We start from the raw sequence: 14,785 nt of genomic DNA, 5'->3' as shown, positions 1-14,785 counted from the left end.
CATCCCCCCTCTCTACCAAGGAGGAGTTACTTCCTGCTAACAATTTAAACATAGTTTGTTTACTTTCAGTGATACACATTAAAATCCAGACAAATTTGTTAATACACATTTAAAACCCACACAGGTTTTCTATCTTATAGGTTTCCAAATTACAGATGATTTATAAAACACAAAGCAGTTCCAAAACTGAGACAGAGTTTCTATAAGCTAAAAAGACATACCAACAAGTTGCAGATGAATGAATCACCTATCATAGAAAAAAGAAGACCGAAAGAAGCTGCCGAAGGTTGTCAATCTAGTCAGCTCCATCCTGGGTACTAGCCTACAAAGTACCCAGGACATCTTTAGGGAGCGATGTCTCAGAAAGGCAGCACCCCCAGCACCCAGGGCATGCCCTTTTCTCACTGTTACCATCAGGTAGGAGATACAGAAACCTGAAGGCACACACTCAGCGATTCAGGAACAGCTTCTTCCCCTCTGCCATCCAATTCCTAAATGGACATTGAATCTTTGGACACTACCTCACCATTTTTTAATATACAGTATTTCTGTTTTTTGCATGTTTTTTTTAAATCTATTCAATATACGTTATTGATTTACTTGTTTATTTTTTTTACTTATCATTTTTTTTTCTGCTAGATTATGTATTGCATTGAACTGCTGCTGCTAAGTTAACAAATTTCACATCAAATGCTGGTGATAATAAACCTGATTCTGATTATCAAAGGCAGAGGAATACATTCGAGTCACTTCTTCTTTCTGTCATTTTTCTTACTGTTCTTTGACCATCCCGAGCAAGCCTACAGCTCTTTACAACAAAAACATGTATACTGTTTTTGCTAGGTGATTTCACACACATGTGAATTTTTTAGATACCTTTTCATACAGGTAGGTGGCCTAAAAGCTTCTTTTGACAGAGTTCCCCAATACCCACAAGTAATGCTGTGAACCTTCCAACTGTTAATAGATTAGCTATTTGACGTGCTAAGTGATAGTATCAATCTAATCTGCAAGCTTCCTTGAACTACGTACTTAGCCAGCAGTGTCTGGTTTGGAATATTTCAACTATCGTAACCCCATTATCTGATTCTGCAACTGGTCCTGTACTATGGCCCAGCATCCTGTGCTCTACATACACCGGTGTTTGTTTGCAAAGCTGTCCGTTTAGCTTCAGACTGACTATTGCTTGTAATTTACATTAAGAACTGAAGAGTGGCTCCCATTTACGACAAGCTGAACATTGAATATTGGTTGGAAGTTTAACTTACTTCAAAACAACTCTTTGATCTCTACAAGTGTCAGCTGCTATGTTAGAATGCCGAGCTTGGAAAAAAGAGCCCTGTGGCCCAGGATAGTGAACATCCATGGCAGGGCACCTTTGCAGAATAGGAACAAAGGCAAATTCAGTTTGAATTTCTAACCGTACTGAGTGTTCCAGTTCATATCTTGATTGAAATGACAGCTAATTCAAGGATCAGTGCTTGTGAGCACATCACAGTTAAAAACCATCATTCATTGAATTTTAATGAATCTGTAGAATGTGGCATTCATTTCTTGTTGCGATTCAACACCATTGAAAAGGAAAATTCCTCTTTTACACTTAAAGCATTCAATGCCCTGCACTTGAAAATAGGCTTAAGTTAGAGTCGATCAAAATTCAATTAACCTCTGGGCCTCTTTACACCAAGGGGGAATGTTACTCTGGCATTCAGCAATATTAATAATTATTTTCACAAATGTAGAAATAGAAGAAAATCAGCAGCTCTATGCTAGTCACTCCTTCAAGCTTATTCTGCTAATCATAGCAGATCCTCTGCCTCAATACCACACTTCTACCCTCTCCTGAAACTTCTTGAGATCTCTCATGCCTAGAAATCTATGATCTTGTCTTAGATATATTAAATGACTTGGCCAGTACAGCTTCTGTGGTAGAGAATTCCACAGGTTCACCATCCTCCCAGAGAAGAAACCTCTTCTCACCCCTGTGTCTTGCTCAATATCTTGAAAGTGTGAATTCAGTTCTAGACAGCACCAGCTAACCCAGCCAAAGGAAATATCTTTTCTGTATGCACGATGTCAAGGCCTGCCAGAAGCTTATATATTTCAATAAAATTTCCTTGACCTCAAAACTATAGTCGATGCAAAGCCAAGGGATAGTTGACCTAATCTCTCCTCATGTATGTGCAGAGACAAAAGGATTGGGTAAGAGACCAAGGCTGTCCAGCTGATGCAATTATTTTAATACTATTGAAGAGAAAGAAATGAAACCAATTAATCATAGCTGATTAGCCTGAAAGAGTTTCAATACAAAAAGATGAATGAGAACAGCTTGAGAGAGGAAAAAAAATCAGTTTACTGGAATTATGAGGTGCAGAGCACAATGTTTTCTGGAAAACATAAATAAAAGTGGATGCTGCAAACACTCAACTAATCAGCTAGCATCTGAGGGGAGAAAGGATACTGAGTCAATGTTACAGGTGGATGACTTCATGTCAAAAGCAGCCAGTTCTGCTACAAAACAGGGAAAGGGCTTGTTACCGAATTCAGTACTCCGTCTCAAGAACTCAACAGAAGTTCAGGTGCTATTAGAACAGTGGAGAAAGTTAGTGATAGGGAAGTTATACAGGAATTGGGAAGGAGAATTAGACAACTGGAAGTTCAGGGCACCATGGCAGCCTGAAAAATAGTTCTGCATTTGGTTCCACCAGTGCAAATATGACACACTGTAAAGACAGAATGCTGAACAGTAAATTAGAAAGGGAGCAAGTGTATTGCTGCTTCAGTGGTAAGGACTATTTTGCCCCTGCTAATGGAAAGGGGGAGTAAATTACACTTACTGTGGCAAAAGGAGAAAGTGCTGTGAGAAGCAAGAATGAACCAAGGAGTTGTGGAGGAAAACATCCCTTCAGAAAATGTTGAAAGCATTCAGCAGCTGAAACCGTATCATCCACATCAACAGCATATCACCAGGACAACCTTGATCTTGCACCATCACTGAGATTCCACTCGCTTATCCACTCCTTTACCCTCTATCTCAGTTCTTACAAAAGTTATTTCACCTGAAATATTAACTTGTTCCTCTTTCTCCCGATACTGCAAGATCTGCTGCATGTTTCCAGCATTTTCTGGCAGTATTTCAGACAACTGCAGTTTTAATTTGATTCTCATTTATAAATGGGAAGATGTATCTGGTTGAAGAACCTCTTTGAAGGTGGTGAAAATTAAAGAGGATGGCCTATTGATTATGAAGATACAAGAAGCTGAAATTTGGAGTAGCAAACAATCATAGAATCAAAGAGATATGCAGCATGGTAGCAGGTCCCTGAGCTCAACTTGTCCATGCTGACCAAGATGTTTATCCAAGTTAGTCCCATTTGCCTAAAGAATTTGGCCTATATCCTTTCAAACCTTTTCTATACAAGTGTGTTTAAACATTGTAATTATACTTGTAAGTAATTGTACTGCTTCCTCTAGCAGCTCATTGCCTATACACCTCCCCTCCACTTTCTGTGAGAAAATGATACCTCTAATGTCCCTTTTAAATCTTTCACCTCATACCTTAAATCTAGGTCCTCTACTCTGGGAAAAAGTCCATGGCCGTTCAGATATCAATGACCCTCATGATTTTATATACTTCTGAAAGGTCACCACTTAGCCTCCAATGCTCCAGCGAAAAAAGTCCTAGCCTGTCCAGCCTTTCCTTATGCCTCAAACCTTCCCGTCCTAGTAGCATCTTTTTAACTCTTTTCTACACTCTTTACAGTAAAATCTTTTCTACTAGAACTGTACACAATACTTCACGTATGGTCTCACCAACAAGTTGAAGAATTGTAGCATGATGTCCCAACTCCTGTACTCAGTTTATTGACTGATGAAGACAATGATGGTAAACACCTTCTTTAACATGCTGTCTACCTGTTTCACCACTATCAGGGAACTACAGTACGTACCTGTACTCCTATGAATCTCTGTTCTACAACACCCTTCAGGGACTTAACCATTCACTGTGGAAGTTTAACTACCAAAATGCAAAACCTCACACAAGTCTGAGTTGAATTCCATCAGTTATTCCTTGGCACAATTCCCCGGTTCATCAATTTTGCTGTTATCCATGAAGTTACTAACCACACTAACAGTGTTTTCATCCATATCATTAATATCAATGGCAGATAACAATGGTCCCAGCACCTATTTCTCTGAGGCTACGTCCACACTTCGCCGGATAATTTTGAAAACGCCGGTTTCAAGTAAAAACGATAGGCGTCCACACTAAGTGTTTTTCAAAATATCTCTGTCCACATTAGATGGATATTTGGGCGAATCTCCTCCTACTGGGCATGCACAGGACACACAGAAAACAAGCAAAGAGGAAACGGTATACTTGGTGCGCGTTTGTCCAGTTACAGAGTAGAAAAACTTAAAAGGAATTGTTCTTGGCTCTCGCGTAGGAGGACTTAAAACTAAAAAAATACAAATACTGGAGTGTATGGAGGCAACCGACAGGGAGTTCATGGACAGTATGACCCGGCTGACGACGAACATTGAAAAACTCACTAACTCTGTTGCATTAATAAAGCACCTTGTTAAATGTATAAAACATGTCTGCATCAGTGTTATCTTGTATTTCCATACAATGTTACATTAGGCTGTTACGCATCTATTGCCAGAGAAGTATTTGCATAAATAGGTAAACCACCTTCAGACAAGCAAGGACAGAAAACAGGGCAAAGTGAGTATACTTATTTATTCAGTAAGCTATGGGTCAAAGTATTTGGTGAGTACATTTCTAACCCTTCTGGCTTCAGTCTTGTTGCCATCTGTTCTGAAATTGTTAGGTTCTGTGAAGTGTAAGATTAAATATCGCTGTGATGATTGTATGCTCTAGTATCAATTGTTTGGCGACAATAAAGTAGTAATAATAAGAATAATAATAAGAAGAAAACAGTGAAATGCCATGCTGTCGCCATCTGTTTCGGCACATCATGACAGCGGTTTTTAAAAAGCTCCGGTTACCCCATACACACTGCAACGGATATTAGGTGTTTTCAGATTTATTCACTCTGGAGACCATTTCTGAAAATCTCCATTTTCAGGGGATGAAAACGTCATTTTAGTGTGGACAGTAGGTCAAAACGAAGAGAAAAAGCTTTGTTTTCAAAGTTATCTGGTGTAGTGTGGATGTAGCCTGACACACCACTGGTCACAGGTGTCCATTATGAATAACAGCTCTCCACTATCATCACCTCTTCCCACCAAGTGATTTTTGTATTCAGTTAGCTAGCTCACCCTGAATCCCATAAAATCTACTCTTTCAGATTAATGTACCACATGGAACCATGTCAAAGGCTTTGCTAAAGTCCATGTAGACAATATGCATCACCCTGCCCTGGTCAATCCTCATCAATACCTCTGGAAAAAAGCTCAGTAAGCCTGTGGGACAAGATTTCCCACTCACAATCCTTGTAGTTTCAAATGTTGGTAGATCCTTCCCTCAGAATCCCCTCTAGTAACTTTAAATAGGTAGCCAGTGGATATCCTTCCCCATATGTTTAAAGTTACACCTAGTACCCACACATTTTACCCACTGGATTCCCATCTTATCTGGTTCCAACACCTCTCCCCCTACGTTTGCCATATACTGCCCCCTTACTTATCAGATTCCAGCTTCGACAGCCTTTGTTTTCCTGTTTCCTCCTAACTTTCTTCACCATTATTCTCCCCTTCCCCCACATGGCATTATCTGCTATATCTACTTACTCTCACCTAGTCCCACCTACCGGCACTCAGCCCAAAACCCTCCATTCCTTTCCTGTCTATATAGCTGTCCAACTTAACTTTGAACAACAACATCGAACCTGCCTCAACCACTTCTGCTGGAAGCTCGTTCCACACAGCTACCACTCTCTGAGTAAAGAAGCTCCCCCTCATGTTACCCCTAAACTTTTGCCCCTTAACTCTCAACTCATGTCCTCTTGTTTGAATCTCCCCCACTCTCAATGGAAAAAGCCTATCCACATCAACTCTATCTATCCCCCTCATAATTTTAAACACCTCTATCAAGTCCGCCCTCAACCTTCTATGCTCCAAAGAATAAAGACCCAACTTGTTCAACCTTTCTCTGTAACTTAGGAGATGAAACCCAGGCAACATTTTAGTAAACCTCCTCTGTACCCTCTCAATTTTATTCACATCTTTCCTATAATTTGGCCTTATTGGCCTTATAATTTGTCCAAATTTGGCCTTACCAATGCCCTACACAATTTCAACATTACATCCCAACTCCTATACTCAATGCTTTGATTAATAAAGGCCAGCATACCAAAAGCTTTCTTCACCACCCTATCCACATGAGATTCCACCTTCAGGGAACTATGCACCATTATTTCTAGATCCTGAAGTAAAACAGTGTCACGTGTGCATGACAGGATTTGTACGAGTATCATACTCCGAATAAATATTCACTTCAGCCCACCACAACTAATCATCACAGCAGAACAATTAGTTATCCTTATAAGTTGGTAGTGTGGTCAAGAAAGAAAAGAAACAGATGGGTTAATGTATTATCAGTAAGAACATGGCTAAAGACAAAAGCTGATATTCTAAAATTTAAAAAAAAATTGACACAAGAGTTTTTCATGAATGGCGTAGTGAAACTATCTTTACAGGAAATGAGTTTGGTCTTACTTTGCATGTACCGTGAATCCCAACACTATTTTTACACTCAATGAACAGCTGGGCTTGAACAAAAACTTTTCGGATATAAAAGACTTCCTTACCGAGAAATCATTTTCTGGAAAAAGCAACATATCTTTGAGGGGGTGATCTTGAAATTGGCTCTCAAGTTCTTCAATCACTGTCTCATATTCCAGTGGTTCAACGATTTTTGGCTTTTCTTGCTTCAAGAAAAGAATTTTAAAATGTATTAGTCCATCAGCTTTTAGATACTGTAAAGTCCACACAAAACTAAGATACAGTAAACAGCCATCAGTGCATAGAATTTCAATGTACTCACTCATCTCTATCTCAATTATTTTTGTTTCAATTATTCCAGCATATTTTTACATTTTTTTATGATCACATTTTGTGGACACCATCTCATAAGTTATCATCACCAGCTAACACATCTCATTTCTTCTCACTCTCAGAACAATACCAAGTTTCTGAAGACAACAGTTCTTGCATTTGAATGAATATTCACACAATCTGCCTCAGCACAACCATACACGCAAACACAGTGCTAATATATCGACAACTGGCATCAGCACCACATCAATACATGTAAAACTCATTAAAACTGTCAATCTGGATTGCTAGCAAAGGCTGGATGTATACCTGGAGGTCTCATCATGTTACTTGCCACCGCCAACTACCCTACTTTGTTGTTCACAGATTATCTGCTACTAAGATCTTGCCATTTAACATCTTCCCATTCGAAATGGAACCATTGATTTGGAGGTGAGCTTAAGTGCTCAGTTTTCATGATGTGAACTTCATTAGCAAGGATAGCATTTATTGCTCATCCAACTAATTCTACTGTCTTTCCATTGTTCTCTCTATAATTATTTCAAGGATTATTATGGATGGAAGCCAGAAGCCTCTGAACCTAAGAGTACATTCAATTGCAGGCAAACCAGCACTACCAACAGCATCTGTGCTTAAGTCACACATAGTATGATGCGATTCCCTCAATGATATGCTTTCCTATCGTAATCCACAGAAATTAGACATTATACTTCCTGATTCTACACTAATAACACTAATAACAAAGGCTTCATAACACTGGTCAAAGAAAATAGCAAGACTTTTTTTCCCCTGTGGCCTTGAGATATTCATGCCAAGGTATTTACAGAACTGGACAAGAGATTTATCTTTGTTTGGCAAGCTATACGAATAACTTGATTTGAGTTCGGTGCTCAGCCTGAAGATTATTTTCCACTGGGGCATTATAACATAGACTGTAACAGAATTGGAAATCTTCCTAAGGCTGCATTTGTCTTTAAAGCATTGCAAAACGGAAACAGAGATCCAACTCTTAAAGCTTTGTGTCTACTCTACATGCTCCAGTGATCAGTGGATTATTAGAACTAATGAAAGAATAGTGCTGCCAGCTATACTTCCTGTGAAATCAAGAACATTGGCTGACTAACTACAGTAACCATAACAACAATGCTGTGCATCTATGAACACATCATCTTCGGAATATTCTATCTTGTATCTAGGGTTCTGCCTGCGGATCAAATAACTGACATAAGTGTTAAAATAAGAATTCTTTCAAAAATGCCTGTTATTTACTGATGAAAAGAAGCTTTTCAACATTTTCACATAAACTATTTGGTTTAGCAACATGCCATCTTTTATAGTTTTACATGCTTTTGCATACAGTATTTTAATGCTGTTGGAAGATAAACCATATTATCATCTGTCTGCTGCAGGTTGAAATTTTGCCTGTCCACAAACCTTCAGTTCTGAAAAATGATTTTCAATAATCCAGAGATTAAAAATTTAACACTTGTAGATGAAGCTTTATGAATTTAAATAGGGCATAGCAATAGATACACAATATTTCAACAGTGAAAAGGTAATGTTCGCTTGAGGAATGATGTAGGCAATTAAATAACTGAATGTAACTACTTAAGTAAAACTGAAAAGAAAATCTGTAAACACAAAACATGAATAATTCTCTAAAGATCACAAATGTTTACCTTCATCAATAAAAGAATGTGGCGACCCAAAGAATTGGGATTATAATGAAACTAGCACAAATGTTGATACTCAATGCTCACATGAATAAAACTGTTTAAATTGAAAGCCGGACATTGTAAGACACAGACCTCAAAAGAGTTTTACTTATTCATTTATTTATTGACATACAGCACGGAGAAGGCCCTTCTGGCCCTTTCAGCCACACCACCTAGCCTCATCACAGGACAATTTATAATGACCAATTAACCTACCAACCAGTTCATCTTTGGACTGTGGGAGAAAGCACACATGGTAACAGATAGAACATGCAAAGCTGGGTTACTGGTACTGTAAAGCTTTGTGCTAACCACTACACAACTGAACTGTCCCAATTTTGCATTAGAACACTTTTTCCTGGTTGATAGTATATTATAAAGGCAAACACATTTTGTGTTTTTGGAGTTCTACTTACTTCCGGTATCTGTAACTACAGTACTATATTGCTGTGATGATAAAAAAAAGTAACACATTTGGCAATGCTTTTGGGTTCTCAAATATTAAATAGTAATAAAGTAAACTTTTATTCATTTGTTCTCACAGAACTAGCAAAGTCAATCACCTCTCCAAATAGCCACTTTGTAAGAGACAATCCATGTATGCGGTGTTCAAAGGCATTGCTTTGGCTGAATTCCCCCTACAATTTGGGGATCTCATTTGACGGTAGAATTAACTGGACCATCCAAGGGCCAGCAGGTTGGAAGTTAAGCTTTCTGTGACAAATGATTTATCATTCAATTCCCCAAAGCATTTCCATTATCTATTAAGCAGATGATGATGGACTTTTCTCCATTTCCTAGATGAGTGTAGCCTCAGCTCTCAAAAAGCTGACAACATCTAGAACAATGCAGTCCACATAGTTTGGTAGACATTCATCTGCCAGAACTTTTACCATTTCTACCATTGAAACACCGCAGCTACAGGGCATAATATACCTTGCCAAGCACTTTTTTCGTATCAAATAAGCACCCAAAGCAACAAGAGCAAGATCTGCAATTCCAACCTCCACACTATCTTGCCAGGACATGAGGGACTAGGTTGGACAGACTATTACTTTTTTCCCTGGAGTGTAGACTGAGAGGTGATCTTGCAGAAGTGTATAAAATAATGAGGTCTCAGTCTTTTCCCCAGAGTTGAGGAATCAACAATGAGAGATCATAGGTTTAGGAAAAGAGGGAAAAGATTCAGTCAGAATTTAAAAGGTAATGCCTTCATACAGTATGATGTGTATATGGAACAGACTTCCAAATGAAGTGTCGGGGCAGATAAAATTAAAACTTTTAAAAGACAGGTGGACAAGTACATGGATAGGAAAGGTTTAGAAGTTTATGGGCTAAATACAGGCAAGTGGCTGACAAGGTTGGATGTGCAGTTTAGCTAGTACAGACCTGTAGGGCTGAAGGACCTGCTTTCATGTGGTATGACTCAATTATTCCATAATACTGCATAAACCTTGCATTCTTATTAAAATATTTCACAGACCGCCTGTTATCATTTTTTTTAAAAAAAATATCTTCTAGTCATACCTGACAATACTCAGCACTGAACTTCATCTGACATGAATTCAGTATTGCACCAGTCTGTGGTTTTTGGAAGTCTAGTGACATAAGACCATAAGATATAGGAGCAGAATTAGGCCAGTTGACACATCCAGTCTACTCTGCCATTTCATCATTGCTGATCCATTTTTCCTCTCAGCCCCATCTCTTGCCTTCCCTCCGTATCTCCTCACACCTTGACAAATTAAGCTTCTATCAACCTGTACCTTAAATATACATAAAGACTTGGCCTCCACAGCTGCCTGTGGCAATGAATTTCACAGATTCACTACTCTATGGTTAAAGAAATTCCTCCTCATCTCCATTCTAAAAGGATACCCCTCTATCTTGGGGCAGTGTCCTCTGGTCTGAGACACTCCCACCACAGGAAACATCCTTTCCACATCCATTCTTTCAAGGTCTTTCACCATATAATAGGTTTTAACTAAGTCACCCCTCATTCTTCTAAATTCCACTGAATACAGGCCCAGAGCCATCAAACGCTCTTCATATAACAAGCCGTTTAATCTAAGAATCATATTCATAAACCTCCTTTAAACCTTCTCCAGTTTCAGCACATCCCTTTTTTTTTTAAGATAATGGGCCAAAACTGCTCACAATACTCCCCCCTTCAGCACACCGGCTTTATTGTTTTGAACCTTTAAACTTAGTTGAATTTGTATCGAAATAGCTACTGTTCCATTTAGTCACCAGGCTTCAGTTTTGCAAAACCAAAGCCTAATATATGCTCTTTTATGAAATACCTTTGCAAAGTACCATTTGCGGTGTGTTTTAATTAAATGCATACACTCATTCACCCTTTCAATTACTTCATTAGACGTCATCTGACATTAATATATGCCTTCTGATTCACCAGCCAGTCTGTTTAAGCAAATAACTGCTAACCTTCTCCCAAAATCATGTTTCTAAGAGTTTTATTTCACAACTAACATTAAGATATTTGATCCATAATTGTTAATTTAATCTTTTCTTGAATAAGTACGCAACACTTAAAACAATACTTGTCCTCCTGAGATATTTTACTGTGGGTGATACACTGAAATAAATTTAGGGATAAAACAACCAATAGAATTTGGCAGGTTTGAGTATCAAATTCAGTCTAGCATATTTATACTGTGCAAATTCAGCTAGGCATTAGCATAACCCAATTGCACCACAAATGCCGATGGTATATGTTGATATCCTTAGGTATGTCCAATGCTCATGTAAACACAACTTCTACCTATGCTGAAATGGTTCAGAACATATATATATATATATCTACCTTTGGAAGTTAACAACATGCACGTTTGAAGATAAAATCCTGTAAATGAAATTCATTCATCAACAACATTTCATATTTACTTGAAAACTAAAGCATGCAAAATAATTGTCAAAGGTAAGCAAGCAAGCAAGTAAAGCTTGCTCGGGTCAGAATGTGGAAGCATACTTTTAACAACCAATAAGAATAGAAAAAACAACCAAACAGAAAGCTGTGATCGAGACAGGATGTGGAATGAGTGGTTTTATTCAGAATTCATAAAATACTAGTCTACTTTACCAATGATTTGAGCGTGACTTAATAGGTAATTTGTGGGGGAACATTAATTAAGGAGAAGCACAGTTTCATCACTTAACACGCATAGAATAATTTCATTCCATTATCATTTTAGTTCAGACATATTCTCGTCTCTCTTGACTAATTCATGCCTGCCAGATATGCAGGTCCGAAAGGCAACTTAAACATGAACAGAACCTTCCTGTTACTGACAAATAGCAATGCACAATGTGATGATTATAAACCTCAAGTCAATTTCTGTCTATTTATGTGGTTGTGGTCTCAAGTAATGCAATACAGAAACACAGGTCGGAAAATGGCAGGGCTGGGTAGGAAACATGTGATGACTTACAGCACACAGATATTCAGCATATAATCGTGGTTCACACAGCTCAGTTCTTGGAGTCCACTTCGCCCCCTAAAACATTTTGCTACTAATTGAAGATCTCCAGTAAATCGTATCAGCTGAATCAGAGGACATGCTATTTCATAAGTTAATGCAACAGGCCAAGTTTGTGCCAGGTTTTATAAATACATAAGCAAAATAGTGAAGATGTTGGAAATCCAGAATAAAAGCAATACATAGCAACACACAAAAAATGCTGGAGGAACTCAGCAGGTCTGGTAGCATCTATGGAAATAAATGAACAGTCAACCTTTCTGGCTGAGACCCTTCTTCAGGACTGTAGAGGAAGGGGGAAGGTGCCAGAGTAAGAAGGAGAAAAACATAAATTAGCTGACTGCCACGAAAATATATCAAAAATTAAAGAATAATGGAATAAAATACTTCTGCACATGTTAAATGATAAAACAGTGCATCACTCTCAGATCACTGATAATGTAGACTAGTATTGTAAGAATTCTGCTTAAAACCACTCATTCCATAACCTGTGTCTATACAAGCTGGAAATGGTCTTCAGGTGAGGTAATATCTGTTGAGGAAAAGAGTTAGTGTTTCAGCCCAGTGACCTTTCTTCAGAGCATACAAAACAGAAATGGATTTATATAATTTCCGTCTCTGTTGGTGGGAAATAAGGAAAGGATGAAAAAGCGTGCTATGATATCATCAGTCACATGACACCAAGTGATATCACATGAAACCAGAAGCAGCTGCACAGCAACACAATTCATTGCTATAACAGAAAGCATTCAGAGAATTAGAGAAAGCAACGACCCCAACTTCTGGGTGAAATGCCAGCATCCCTGTGTTGATCTGCCTTCCTTGTACACATACCACCATTCTTCATGTTTCTTTCCTTGATGGTGCTCTGACGTTCCCCAATACTTACACTGGAGAATCCATATGAGGAACCTATGCCTTCAGAGATACACATCCATTGACCCGAATGCTGGCAAGGTGAAAGCTCAGTACAGAGTGTCCTCATATCTGGAATCCAGAGTGGATGTTGTAGTAGAGTAGTACAGGTGTAAATTACTCTAGAGTAATCTCACATTTGACAATTAAGTTGTTCATTTGTTTTTCAGTGTTATGCAATGTTTGAAACAAATGAAAAAGGTTAAATTAAATAACCCTGGAAAATATGCTGGAATAATATTGTACAACCACTCCAGCCCACCTGACCAGGTGATACCTGCATCCAAAATTGATATTACTTCCTCATTGAGATTTCAGCACTAAAAACCATTGTATTGCCTTGCATCCCAACATTCTTGGGCTTCATAAGGATTTGCCTAGAGCATGGAGCTTATGTTTTCCAACACAGAAGTGATATCCAGATGGACTTCAAATACCATGCACTTTCGAGGGATCAATGTCACCGTTTCTATTGCAAAACCAATGGAAGCCATCCAATGCCTAGGTGGAGTAATGCAACACCATTTTCTTGGTATGGACATGTGTTATCAATATTTAAGGGATATGTCTGCAATTGCTTCTCTGACAGATTGTGAGTTGCTTGTGCAATAGCCAACAGAGTGGGAGTGACACTGAAGAACACGTATCAAATGTCCTCATAAAATATTACACATTGGCATCTCACAGCTGCCATTTTGCTGATGATTTTGCAGTTGTTGTCAGACATCTGGCCCAAAATGTTTTCAACCAAGTTAAGAAGATTAATCCAAAGCCAGGCCTTTTAGTGCCAGTGATGCTTGATTTTGCCTATGAAGGCCACCTGCAGCAGTTTTGCCCCTCTGTACTGCAGTTATTGACAGGACAGTGCATCGGATCACAGGGACAAAGAAAAGTACCCAATAATCAGTCACTAATCAACGATTTAGATGACGGAATAAATGGCTTTGTTGGCAAGTTTGCAGATGATACAACGACTGGTGGAGGGGCAGGTAATGTTGAGGAAATGGGTAGGCGGCAAAAGGACTAGGAGAATGGGCAAGAGAGTGGCAAATGAAATACAATGTTGGAAAATCATGGCCATGCACTTTGGTAGTAGAAATAAAAGTTCAGACTATTTTTTAAACAGGGAGAAAATCCAAAACTCTGAGATGCAAAGGGACTTGGGAGTCCTTGTGCAGAACATCCTAAAGGTTAAATTGCAGGTTGAGTCGGTGGTGAGAAAGCCAAATGCAATGTGAGTATTCATTTCAAGAGGTCATGAATACAAGAGCAGGGATATGATGCTGAGGCTTTATAAGGCACTGGTGAGGCTGCACCTTGAGTACTGTGAACAGTTTAGGGATCCTCAGCTAAGAAAAGGTGCACTGGCATTGGAGAGGGTCCAGAGGCAGTTCACAAGGATGATTCTGGGAATGAAAGGGTTATCATATGAGGAACGTTTGATGGCTCTGGGTCTGTTCTTGCTGGAATTTAGAAGGATGAGGGGGGAATCTCATTGAAACCTTTCAAATGTTAAAAGGCCTAGGCAGAGTAGATATGAAAAGGATATCTCCCATGGTGGGGGAGTCTAGGACATAAGAGAGCACAGCCTCAGGATACAGGGGTGTCTATTTAAAACAGAGATGTGGAGAAATC

At 38.8% G+C, this 14,785-nt stretch overlaps 1 protein-coding gene across 3 annotated transcripts in view; it reads right to left on the bottom strand.

Annotated features, from left to right (window-relative positions):
- dock10 (dedicator of cytokinesis 10) overlaps positions 1-14,785 on the bottom strand; it is a 289,520-nt gene that overhangs the window by 147,322 nt on the left and 127,413 nt on the right. For all 3 annotated transcript variants that reach the window (XM_072255460.1, XM_072255461.1, XM_072255459.1), the window contains exon 2: positions 6,777-6,896. In XM_072255460.1, coding sequence (XP_072111561.1) covers positions 6,777-6,896 — 120 coding nt within the window. The remainder of the gene's footprint in view (positions 1-6,776; positions 6,897-14,785) is intronic.

This window comes from Mobula birostris, chromosome 4 (genome assembly GCF_030028105.1).
Source record: "Mobula birostris isolate sMobBir1 chromosome 4, sMobBir1.hap1, whole genome shotgun sequence".
Lineage (NCBI taxonomy): Eukaryota > Metazoa > Chordata > Chondrichthyes > Myliobatiformes > Myliobatidae > Mobula > Mobula birostris.
This window is presented reverse-complemented; position numbering and strand designations above follow the sequence as displayed.